Genomic DNA, 9,961 nt, shown 5'->3' with positions numbered 1-9,961 from the left:
GGGGGGGGGGGGGAGGATGGATGGGGGATGGGCGGATGGCGTCGTGGTTGTGCCAGTGTGGGAGGAGATGGTGCATTGGGTACGGCACGACGACGGGACACGGCACAAGACGGCGATCGACCGCGGGCATGGACCAGAGTGTTGTGGCGGTAGCGGGTTGATGCAGCTGATAGCTGGCAGCTGGTAGCTGGCAGGGAGAAAAAGAAGAGAGCGCGCACTACATGATGATGAACGGCATGGTCTTGGAGCCGTAGCCCTCGCCGGGCTGAAGCGGCGGGAGGCCGACCTTGCCGCATTGCGAGCAGGGGATTGTAGTGGTGACACCGGGGGTGTATGGCGTTCTGTTCCCACACTTGCGGCACTCGTACATCGGGCCTGTAGGAGCCTGCGGCGCCGGAGAGCTTGTGCCTGGAACCGCCATGACAGTCGCGCAGACCGAGCACTGCATCTGCGCCGCGCCCTGCGGAACAGACAGATGGGTGGCGCAAGATGGGCAAGCAACCACAGCAGGTGGAGCAGCAGTGGCCGAGTATGGTGGCGGCGCTCAGCAGCGTAATGCGGATTGGTCAGATGGATACCGCACGAGGGACAGGCAACGATCTTGGCCTCGGAGCCAGCGGCCAAGATCGTCTTGCACTCGGCGCATTGCAGCGTTTGCGAGGCGGCCGACATGAGAGCAAACAGGTTGGAAAGGCTTCGGCTTTGGCTTTCAGGCAGACAAGGTAGAATGAGACTCCCTACACCGTTTGTGACGTCAAGTGGTCTGGCGTAAGTACGTATGTGCGTGTGTAACTGTGGCTGTAGCCAGGTCTAGACTACGATGACATTCGTGCTCTCCTCGAAGAGACAGGCTCACCGTGCCATGGAACATGGAAGACATCAGAGTCGGTCAATGCCAATGCCAATGCCAATGCGCCAATGTTCACCAACAGCCACACAGATCAGCACATGCCAAGCCAAGGCAGACCACGACAGGCCAAGCCAGGGCCAAGCCAGGGCCTAGCCACAGCCAACTGACTAACCCGCTGTCAACAACGATCTTAGTCTCTCCCTCTCCCCTCGACCGACTACACATGGCCCTGCTCCATGTCCTCCCGCCAGAACTCGTCCATGCCATCGCATATGATGCTGCCGTCCTGACTGCCTCGGACATTGTGGCTCTTGCTTGTACATGCTCCCGGCTCCATGCAGCCCTGCTCGGCTCTCCCTTCTCGGCGGCTCGCGCTCACGCTCTCGCGGGCATCGATGTGTGCATCAGACGCAAGCTGTGGTACGGCGCGCACCGCATCGTTGCTGCTCCTGCTCCTGCTGTTGACCCACACCGCTCCGAGTCGGATCCTCTGGCCCGCACCGGCGGCCTCGCTGCCATCTTTGATGCCGCTGACCCGCTTTGTCGTGGGTGGCGCAAGCTCGTCGCCGCGCTTCTTGACGTCAACGCCACAACACGCCCGCTACGTTTCGGCTCGCGCCGGACCGACACCTACGTCGCCATGCAGGTTGATCGCTCGGTCGGCGTCCTTGCCTGGTCCTGCGGCCGCGATCTGCCTGACCTCGCCCTTGAGCTCATTACCGCCCACAAGAGCCTCTCTCCCGGTGCTGCCAGGCAGGCTGGCCTTGTTGCTGCCCTCAAAGATCAACTCGAGGTCCTAAAACTCCTCATCGTCCGTGGCGACTTTGACCTGTGCGCGCTCGGCGACACCGCCCTCCGCATCGCCGCCCGTTTTGGCGCCGTCCGCACCTTTGAGTACTTGCTGGCGTCGCCCGAGGCAGATCCCACCGCCGGCGGCAACTACGCCCTACACATGGCTGCCGAGTTTGGCTACCTTGCCATCATTCAAAGCCTGCTGGGCGATTCCCGGGTCGACCTCGCGGCCGCCCATCCTGTCCACGCCGTCAAGGCCGCCGCGGAGAGCAACCACCTCGACATTGTCAAGCTCTTGCTCGCCCATCCGGATGTCGACACAACCGCCGCAGCCTCCGCCGCCCTCCTTGCCGCTTCCGAGTTTGGCCACGCCGACGTCCTCGCCTACCTCCTCACCCACACCGATGCCAACCCGTCGATCCGAAACTCGTCGGCGCTGTACATGGCGGCGCAGTCCGGCTCGGTCGCCGCCGTCGTCCTCCTTCTCGATGACGCCCGCGTCGACCCAGACGCGGGCCACAACGCCGCCCTCTTTTGGGCTAGCTACCACGGCCATGTCGACGTTGTCACAACCATGCTGGCACACCCACGCGTCGATCCGTCGCTCGATCCAGGCCCGCTCACTACCGCCCGCCGCGCAGGTCACCTCCACATCGTCCACCTCCTCGCTGCTGCGGGCTGTCCCGAGTAGCGAGAAAGAGTACATGTCATTTATCCCGTAGGCGCCGCACAGCAGTTATCTGCTACGCCGCCATCCATACGCCGGCCAGCCGTTCATGCTCCTTGCGGAGAACCATGGCCTCGCTCGGCAGCCGTGCACCCGCAGCCTGCACCGCCTTGGCCGCCGAGCTCGCCACGCTTGCTGCGCCCTTCCGGTCGCCAATTTTGGCCACGGCCTCGGCAATGAGGTTAGACGCCGCCACAAGGACCCGCGCCGAGTGCGCGCGCTTGATCATGGTCTTGAGCGCCGCCACAAACGCAGCCGCACGGGGTGCGCTAGAGGTGCACACATCGACAACCATGCCTACCACACCGTCGATCTCGGCCTCGTCGCTCTTGCCTAGCCGGAGCCCGGCAAGCTCCTCAAAGTGCGCAGCTTTGAGCGCCAGCGCCACCGCCGTCCCCGAGTTCTCGTCGCCTCCGCTCAGCGGAAGCTCGTCGAGCACAGACCCGCCGCTCGCCGTGGTCTTGGCGCTCACCGCCAGCGCGTGCCGCGCGAGCAGCGGCACCACAACCTGCAGCTGCCGATGCTTCTCGTACAGTGCCAGCACAGACTTGAGCGGCGCCGCCAGAATGCCCACGTACTTGCTCGGTGCCGCTGCCACCAGCTCGCCCGTCAGCCGCAGCGCTGCGTCGACGTCGGCGCATGCCTCAAACTCCTGGAACAACACCCGCCCCGCTGCCTTGGTTGCCCGTCGCGCAAGCTTAGGTGGCGCAGACTGCATCACCACCACCAGCGCTCCGCTCAAGCTCGTCGCAAACCCGCCGGTTCGCATCCCGATCGCCAGCGCGTCGGCCGCAATGCTCAGCACGCCGTTCACGTACTGGAGCGCAATGTCGATGCCCGAGCCGGCCTTTCCGCTCGGCCGCTTGCGCCCACCCGATGCTCGCTCGCGCTCCGCAGACGCCAGCGACGCCAGCGCAGGGCCAATCTCAGTCTGCACCGCAGTCACCGCGTCGACAACCTCGCCCGGTGGTGCCCGGCTTGCCCCACGGTACGCCTGCTTGTGCAGCGCAAGCCGGAGACCAGTAAGTGCAGCTCGGACGCAGAACGCGTCCGAGCCGGGATCTTCGTCCGCCGCACCCTCTTCGTCCGCAAATACCGTGTTGAGCGCCGCAGCTGCCGCAGATGCACCCGGTGCCGCAGCCTCGAGCGTGAGTGCGTGCACAAGCCGCGCCTCCAGGCCCTCGCCGTACGCCGCGGTCGCGCCCGTCAGCCGCATCACATGCCCCAAGTGCTCCGGCTGAGCAAGCACAGACCGGAGGTGTGCGTCCTTGAACATAAACTCGACAACGTCGAGCGCAAACCCAGCGCTCATCTCCCCCGTCTTGCCAGAGCTCGACGGGCCCTCGCCGCCCAACGTCCGTGCTTTTTTGCGCGCACCGGCCCGGCTAGAGCTCGTCCGGCCGCGCACAAGCGCCGACGCGAGGCCATCGACGACAAGGTCAAGCTTTCCCCACTCGACGAGGCAGAGCAGATGCGGCGCCCACTCGGACGATGACTGCCCAGCAATACCGCCCGTAAGCGCACCGAGGCAGTACTTGGCCAAATCCGCCAGCTGCGAGTCTGGCAGCGATGACGCCAGCGCCAGCACCGCGCCAACTGCGCCACTCGACACTTGGCGGGCCCACTCCATGATGCTGACCACCGTCGCCGGCGGAAGCAGACTGTTGAGCCGTATCACAAGCGGCGCAAACACGGGCTTGGCCAGCGACTTGCTGATCGACGACCGCAGCGCGCCGAGAACCACAATCAGCCCGCCAATCACCGCCGTCTCGTCGGTCGAGAGCAGCTCGATCGCGCGCGCCACGCCCTCGCCGCTCTTCTCGGCCTCGAGCAACTTCCGCCGCTTGATCGACCGTGCAGCCTCGTCGCCATCATCGCTCAGCTCGAGCTCCACGCCCTCCACTGACGACGCAAAGATGTCGGCGTGTCCGCCCGACGCACGGGTCGAAATGGTGGCCGGATGCGGGGCACACACCCGCGCGGCTGCCACCGCCTTGTCCACAAGCGCGCCGAGATCCTCAATGAGACACGCCACGTCCGAGACCGAAATCGGGCCGGCCTTGTGGGCGTGGCGGTAAAAGTTGAGCGCTGCAACTGGGTTCTGGCGGACAAAGACAATGACACGCTGGACCACATGCGTTGCTGCGCTCGCACTCGTGTTCGCCGTCGGAAAGTATGTCGCTGCCAGCAGCCGCACCAGCTTGCGGCACATCTTGTCGCTGTCGACCGCCAGCCGTGCGAGCAGCGACTCGACCGGCACCACCTCCCAGAACTTGATTGACCGCAGCGTCTTGACGCTCAGCAGCAGGTCTGCAAACGCACCGCGGACCTTGTCCGACACGTCGTCAAGCAGCGGTGACAGCCGCGACAGCACTGCCTTGAGCATCGGATGCGAGAGGTGATTGTCGAGGACAAAGCTCAGGCCCTCGCAAACGGCCACCCGCACCGCCGGCGAGCTCGCATCAAACGCGAGCTCGCCCACCAGCTTCTTGAGGAACGCCTGGATCTGAATCCGCGGAAGCAAGTCCCAGAACAGCGAGAGCACCCGCGACACACCGTGGATGCCCACCACCCGCACGCCAACAGCCTCGTCGTCCAGCAGGCACCCGAGCGCCTCAAACTGCCGCGCCATGTTAGCCTCGGTCTCCACCTGGCTCGCCGCAGGCGACTGCAGCGGAAAGGCCTCCACAAACAGCGCCGCCGCGTTGCACCGCACCTCGGGCGACGCAGCTTTGAGCGCCCGCCACAGAATCGGCTCGTACAGCCGAAGCAGCAGGTCGTCGACACCCGGATATCGCTTGCGCTCGTGGAACGCTCCAAGCACCGCCCGCAGTGCCGCAGCGAGGCCCTTGGACGACGCGTGCACGCCCGCGCTCATCAGCTCCTGCACAAAGTTGTACTCGATCGCGTCACGCGACGCCGCGCCCGCCGTCTTCCATGCCTTAAAGTACACCTCGCCGTACGAGTTGAGCATCTTGAGCTTGGCCATCGGCATCTGGCCCTTCATGGTCACGTGCATCTCGCTGGCAAACGGGCCCGAGAGGTTGAACATGTGCGCCAGGAACTTGATGCCAGCCGCCGCGCCCAGGAACAGCGGTGAGAAGAGCGTCCGCAAAATGAGGTCCTTGATCGACTCGGTCGACTCGTGCTCAAAGTCGAGGAGCTCAAACGCCGTCCGCATCGCCGCCACCCGCTTGACATCGCCCGGCGTCCCGCCCGGGGACAGGCCCCGCACAAGCAGGTAGCACAGTGTCTGCGGGACCAGCGCCTCGCGCCCCGGCTTGGCATGCGTCCACCAGGTCTCGCAGAACAGTGCAATCTCGTTCTTGAGCGCGTCGCCGTCCAGCGTGTTAGGCAGAACAAGGATGATGTCGTGGAGGAGCGACGCGACGGCAAACATCGACTTGGATGCCTTCCGCGCCTCGTCTGCCAACACCCGCTGCATCACAAAGGCGACGCCACTCAGCACCCGTAGCGGCTCGCCATCGTCACCTGAGTTCACGTGGGCACCCGACGAGACAATGTCCTCGGCCGTCGTCCGGAGGACGTGCCACATGTGCCGGAGGAACTTGTAGTCTGCCACCTCCAGCTCGGCATCCACATCGAGCTCGCCGCTCTTCTACTCTCACAACCATTACTCCTCCTGACCCGTGAGTCCGCACCCGTGTCGTGTATGTTCTCTTCCGCGCCCTGCCGCCGCCCGTCTCTCGCCCTGTCACCACTCCCCGCTTGGCCTTCCATCGGCACCATTTGGCGCCAAAACGCCACCCCACCTCCACCCGCCATCCCACAGGCACAGGCAAGGCTCAATTTGGCATTGACACCGCACGTACATGCAGCAGAGGGATTTGAGCTACCCCTTCGTCGGACTCGAGCAGCTCTCGGAGCAACATAGTGTGCGTGTGAGAGCTGTGTTTGGCGTAGTGACGCTTGGGGTGCGGGTGCGGTGAGCGAGCAGCGGCCGGAGGCTCGGCGGCCCACGCCGGGTTTGGTCTTGCTTCAATTCAAATACGGCCATGGCTACGAAAACGGCTGATGAGCGGTGAGACGGAACGAGCCGATGTCGGTGACGACGGCCGAGCCCGAGATGCCAGAGCTGGCATCAGCGTCTGGGCTAGAGTGTGGCGAGCTGGGGATAGCAATGCTAGCCGAGATCGAGGCCGACGGCGCCGCACCGCAGTCGAGCGAGAGGAGGAGCGAGGAGACGAGATCGCCCTTGGAAAAAGAGGACGACGAGGTAAAGACGACATGCGCCGGCTGATAAGCCGCAACCTCGAGATGCTGCGGCGACCATGAGCCATCAAGCGAGGCAGCACAATGGACGATGCCCGGCACGTCGGCGACGACAAAGACCAGCGCCGAATGCGCTCCCGAGCGCGGAAACGGGCTGCCGTCGGCGGCGTGGATGGCTACAAAGTCAACTCGCGGCTCGTTGCCTGGCGGCAAAATGTGCATGGCCTGCATGTGCGCTGCAAGGCGGCGGAGTGACGAGACGGCAAATCCGCCACACACCAACCGCGGACAGATAAACTTGACGCCCTCGCCCGAGTTGTCGCGGACAGAGGCGTAGAGGCTGGCAACCCTCGGCGGGAACGGCGCCTCCTGCATTGGTGCAGTGCCCATCGGTGATGGGCTCTGGACCGGCGGACCGGCCCGTGAGAACGAGTCGCCGCCGCCGGCTGCAGGCCCAATGTACACAGACGGCTTGCGCGCCGCAATGATCTTGGCCTGCTCCGCAGACGCCGATGGCGAAAGAAACGTGTAGAAGAGCTCGTCCGCCCGAAACGGGTGGTCGTCAACAACGTGCCGGAAGACTCGCCGGTGGAAGAGCTCGTTGCCAAGCAAGACGGCAGCCTCGAGTGTGGGGTAAAAGCCCTGCTTGAGGAGCCAAGCGTACAGCCACTCGGCAGCCTCTGATCCGACAAACACGTCGTTGTAAGCCCGCAGCAGGTACCGCTTGCGCTTGTAGACCTTGACCCCGGCGCGAAACTGCTTCTCCAGCAGCTTGAGGTCCAAGTCCATCTCGACTAGAGACTGGACCGAGCCGTCGAGAATGTCCTCGACCCGACCTGCGGCGACCAGATCGCCGTCGAGCGGCATGGTCCACACCGACGCGATGTCAGCGCATGGGCTGTCGGCACCGTGGCGCTCCTCCAGCTGCGCTTCCGGCTGCCGCGGTGAAGCACTCGCTCGGTAGTGTGCCACTCGCTCGTCCCACCCGTCTAGAAGCGGTGTGAGGGCCAGCAGGGTCGAGCGATAGAACTCGAGCGAGTCGGTAAACTCGTGCTTAAACGAGACGTGGTGGATGACGCCGGCTTCCAGCAGCCGCTGTCCGATGGCGACGCCCTGCAATCGAGTGTTGACCACTCCGCGTGCCACAAGCGCCGTCACGGCCTCGCCGGCCACAAAGACGTGCGAGAGCATGCCCTGTCCAGGCACCTTGCGCTGCGACACATAGATGGCGCTCTCAAACAAGTGCAAATGGGTCTCGAGCTCGGTCGAGAGGGTCAGCGGAAGCGCGAGAAACGGCCGCGTGCATGGCATCTCCGATGGCAGTGGAGAGCCAAGCGCGCCCGTGCCCGGCGACGACGCCACCTGAGCCTCGGTGATCAGCACCGCACGCTCGCGCGCCGCCACCTGCGCATCGTACCCCGCCTCGTACTCGGGAACCTCGTCGCCGTACTCGCCAGCATCGTCACGGTAGCGGAAAAACAGGCGCTTGTCCTTGAACATGTGCTCGCGGGTGACGTGATAGAAAGCTCCGGCATCAAAGAGTCGCTCCGCGAGCCGGAGCGCCGCCGGCCTTGACGGGAGTGCACCCGAGCGTACCAACGCATCCAGCGCTTCGGACGCCACAAACACCCCGTGGTACGTTCGCAGACGATACTTTCGCGACGAGACGGGAACGAGCGCCCGAAAGAGCGAGAGCAGAAGCGCGAGCGACGAGACGTACGATCGCAGCGCCTCCCGCCCCGACCCGTACACCGAAGATGTCGACGACATGCCTGCGCCTACGCTCACGCTCTGCCCATCAGGCCTGACATCAACTTCGACTTCCAGCGCGCTCTCGCCCGCCGCAAGACAGCGCTCCGGAGCGACTACGCTGGCTTCGGCCTCCGCCTCTGCCGCCGGCGGAGGTCCGTGGCTGAACGACAGCACGACACCAGCGGACGGCACCGACGAAGTGGCAAACGGAACCGCGTTTGACTCGCGCACAGACGATGCGGAAGCTACAGTTGCACACGGTGAGACCGGTGCCGAGTGCGAGCCCGAAGCATGCGGGTGCGGGACCGCCGACGTGGTGGTCATGTACGGCAGCGTCCGTGTGCGGGACGAGGCCGAGGCCAGGGCCTGAGGCGTCTCGGTCTCTGTGAGGGTAGCAAGAGCAAAGGCCAAAGCCCGGGACGGACTCGTTTGCTTTCCCATCTCCGTCTCCCCTCTCGTTGCCATGTGGCCACACGAGGTACGACAGGTGGTGTCATACCCGGGCCTGGTTTTGTGGCAGACTGCCGGAGACCGCTCAGAACGTTCGACTCGAAGGAGTGTGTCGGAAAGGGGAGAGGCGGGAGGGGAGGAAGGGGGGGGGGGACATCGGATGGAAGGAGATGGTGGATCGATTGACCACACTGACGAGTCGTAGATGTGAGGTGGGTAGAGATGGGGGGAAGGGGGGGATCAAGTGATAATATGCGGGAAGGGGAGGAGGGTGAAGGTGGCGGGAGGAGGTTGAGCGGAGATGGCAGGTGGTGGCATGCGCGGGAGTGGCGTCGATGGAGGAAGGGGGGGAGGGGGGGGGGTCGGCTGATGGAGATCGGATGATTGCGATGGCGAGAGAGAGAGAGAGGGATGATGAAGAAGAAGGGGATGGAAGGGGTGGTTGTGCACTGACGGCAGTATGAGTTGATCTGGGTTGGAGGAACGACGGAGGAGGAGGGGGGGGGGGGGGAGCGGGGAGGGGAGGAGCGCGTCAGCCGCCCGGCCGACCACAGACTTTGTCACTCCCTTTTGAGTGGGACAGAGGGGAAAGGCAGACGGCTACATCCAACTTCTATCTCACAAGTATGTTTAGGAAAGGGCTGGAGGTGTGAGTGTGGGGGGTAGGGGGAAGAGGGGGAGGGGGCGTGGACGTGGAGGGATGCAGGGGGTGGAGGGGTTGGGGTGGGGAAGGGGGTGTGGGCGTGGATGAGGTGGGTGATGTCGGGTTGGTTGGTTGGGAGAGGGAGAGGGAGAGGGCCGGGGTGGGCATATACAGGGCAAGGACTCACTGTGGATGATGGATGGCGGATGGTGGTTGGTGTATGGGTGTGGGTGTGGTGGGTGTGGGTGTACGGATATAGTGGCTGACATGGAGAAGGCCAAGGTGGCACAGATGGAGTCGTCGACGGCACTGAAGATCCTCAAGGTGGTGGACACGGCCATGACGGTCGGCAAGCACGCCCTGCACTACGGGTTCATCCCCCTCATCATCGGCCTCGGCTACTACAACACCCCGGCTCCGCAGCGTCCGGGCCTGCACAAGGTCTTCCTCCCGTTCTAGGTGCGCAAATGAATGACCAGCGGTCTCTGGCGGAGCAGCCAAAGCCGAGAAAGTC

General features: G+C 64.4%; 4 protein-coding genes across 4 annotated transcripts; 2 read left to right on the top strand and 2 right to left on the bottom strand.

The window, feature by feature from the left end:
- Positions 1–1,008: 1,008 nt before the first annotated feature.
- Positions 1,009–2,333, top strand: AMSG_02522 (ankyrin; the record flags this gene model as incomplete). Its single annotated transcript, XM_013903987.1, has 1 exon — positions 1,009–2,333. Exon 1 carries the CDS (start codon positions 1,074–1,076, stop codon positions 2,331–2,333), a length of 1,260 nt encoding a protein of 419 aa, XP_013759441.1. The 5' UTR covers positions 1,009–1,073.
- A 9-nt stretch (positions 2,334–2,342) lies between these two features.
- AMSG_02521 (condensin-2 complex subunit G2) lies at positions 2,343–6,262 on the bottom strand (the record flags this gene model as incomplete). Its single annotated transcript, XM_013903986.1, has 2 exons — positions 2,343–5,988; positions 6,227–6,262. 2 exons carry the CDS (start codon positions 6,260–6,262, stop codon positions 2,386–2,388), a joined length of 3,639 nt encoding a protein of 1,212 aa, XP_013759440.1. The 3' UTR covers positions 2,343–2,385.
- A 90-nt stretch (positions 6,263–6,352) lies between these two features.
- Positions 6,353–8,842, bottom strand: AMSG_02520 (uncharacterized protein). Its single transcript, XM_013903985.1, has one exon. It carries the CDS (start codon positions 8,817–8,819, stop codon positions 6,390–6,392), a length of 2,430 nt encoding a protein of 809 aa, XP_013759439.1. The 5' UTR covers positions 8,820–8,842; the 3' UTR covers positions 6,353–6,389.
- Positions 8,843–9,667: 825 nt separating this feature from the next.
- AMSG_02519 (uncharacterized protein) lies at positions 9,668–9,906 on the top strand (the record flags this gene model as incomplete). The annotated part of the gene is made up of 2 exons (XM_013903984.1): positions 9,668–9,677; positions 9,707–9,906. The coding sequence occupies 2 exons, from the start codon at positions 9,668–9,670 to the stop codon at positions 9,904–9,906; spliced, it is 210 nt and encodes a 69-aa protein (XP_013759438.1).
- Between the last annotated feature and the right edge of the window lie 55 nt (positions 9,907–9,961).

This window comes from Thecamonas trahens, assembly GCF_000142905.1.
Source record: "Thecamonas trahens ATCC 50062 unplaced genomic scaffold supercont1.15, whole genome shotgun sequence".
Taxonomy (NCBI): domain Eukaryota; order Apusomonadida; family Apusomonadidae; genus Thecamonas; species Thecamonas trahens.
This window is presented reverse-complemented; position numbering and strand designations above follow the sequence as displayed.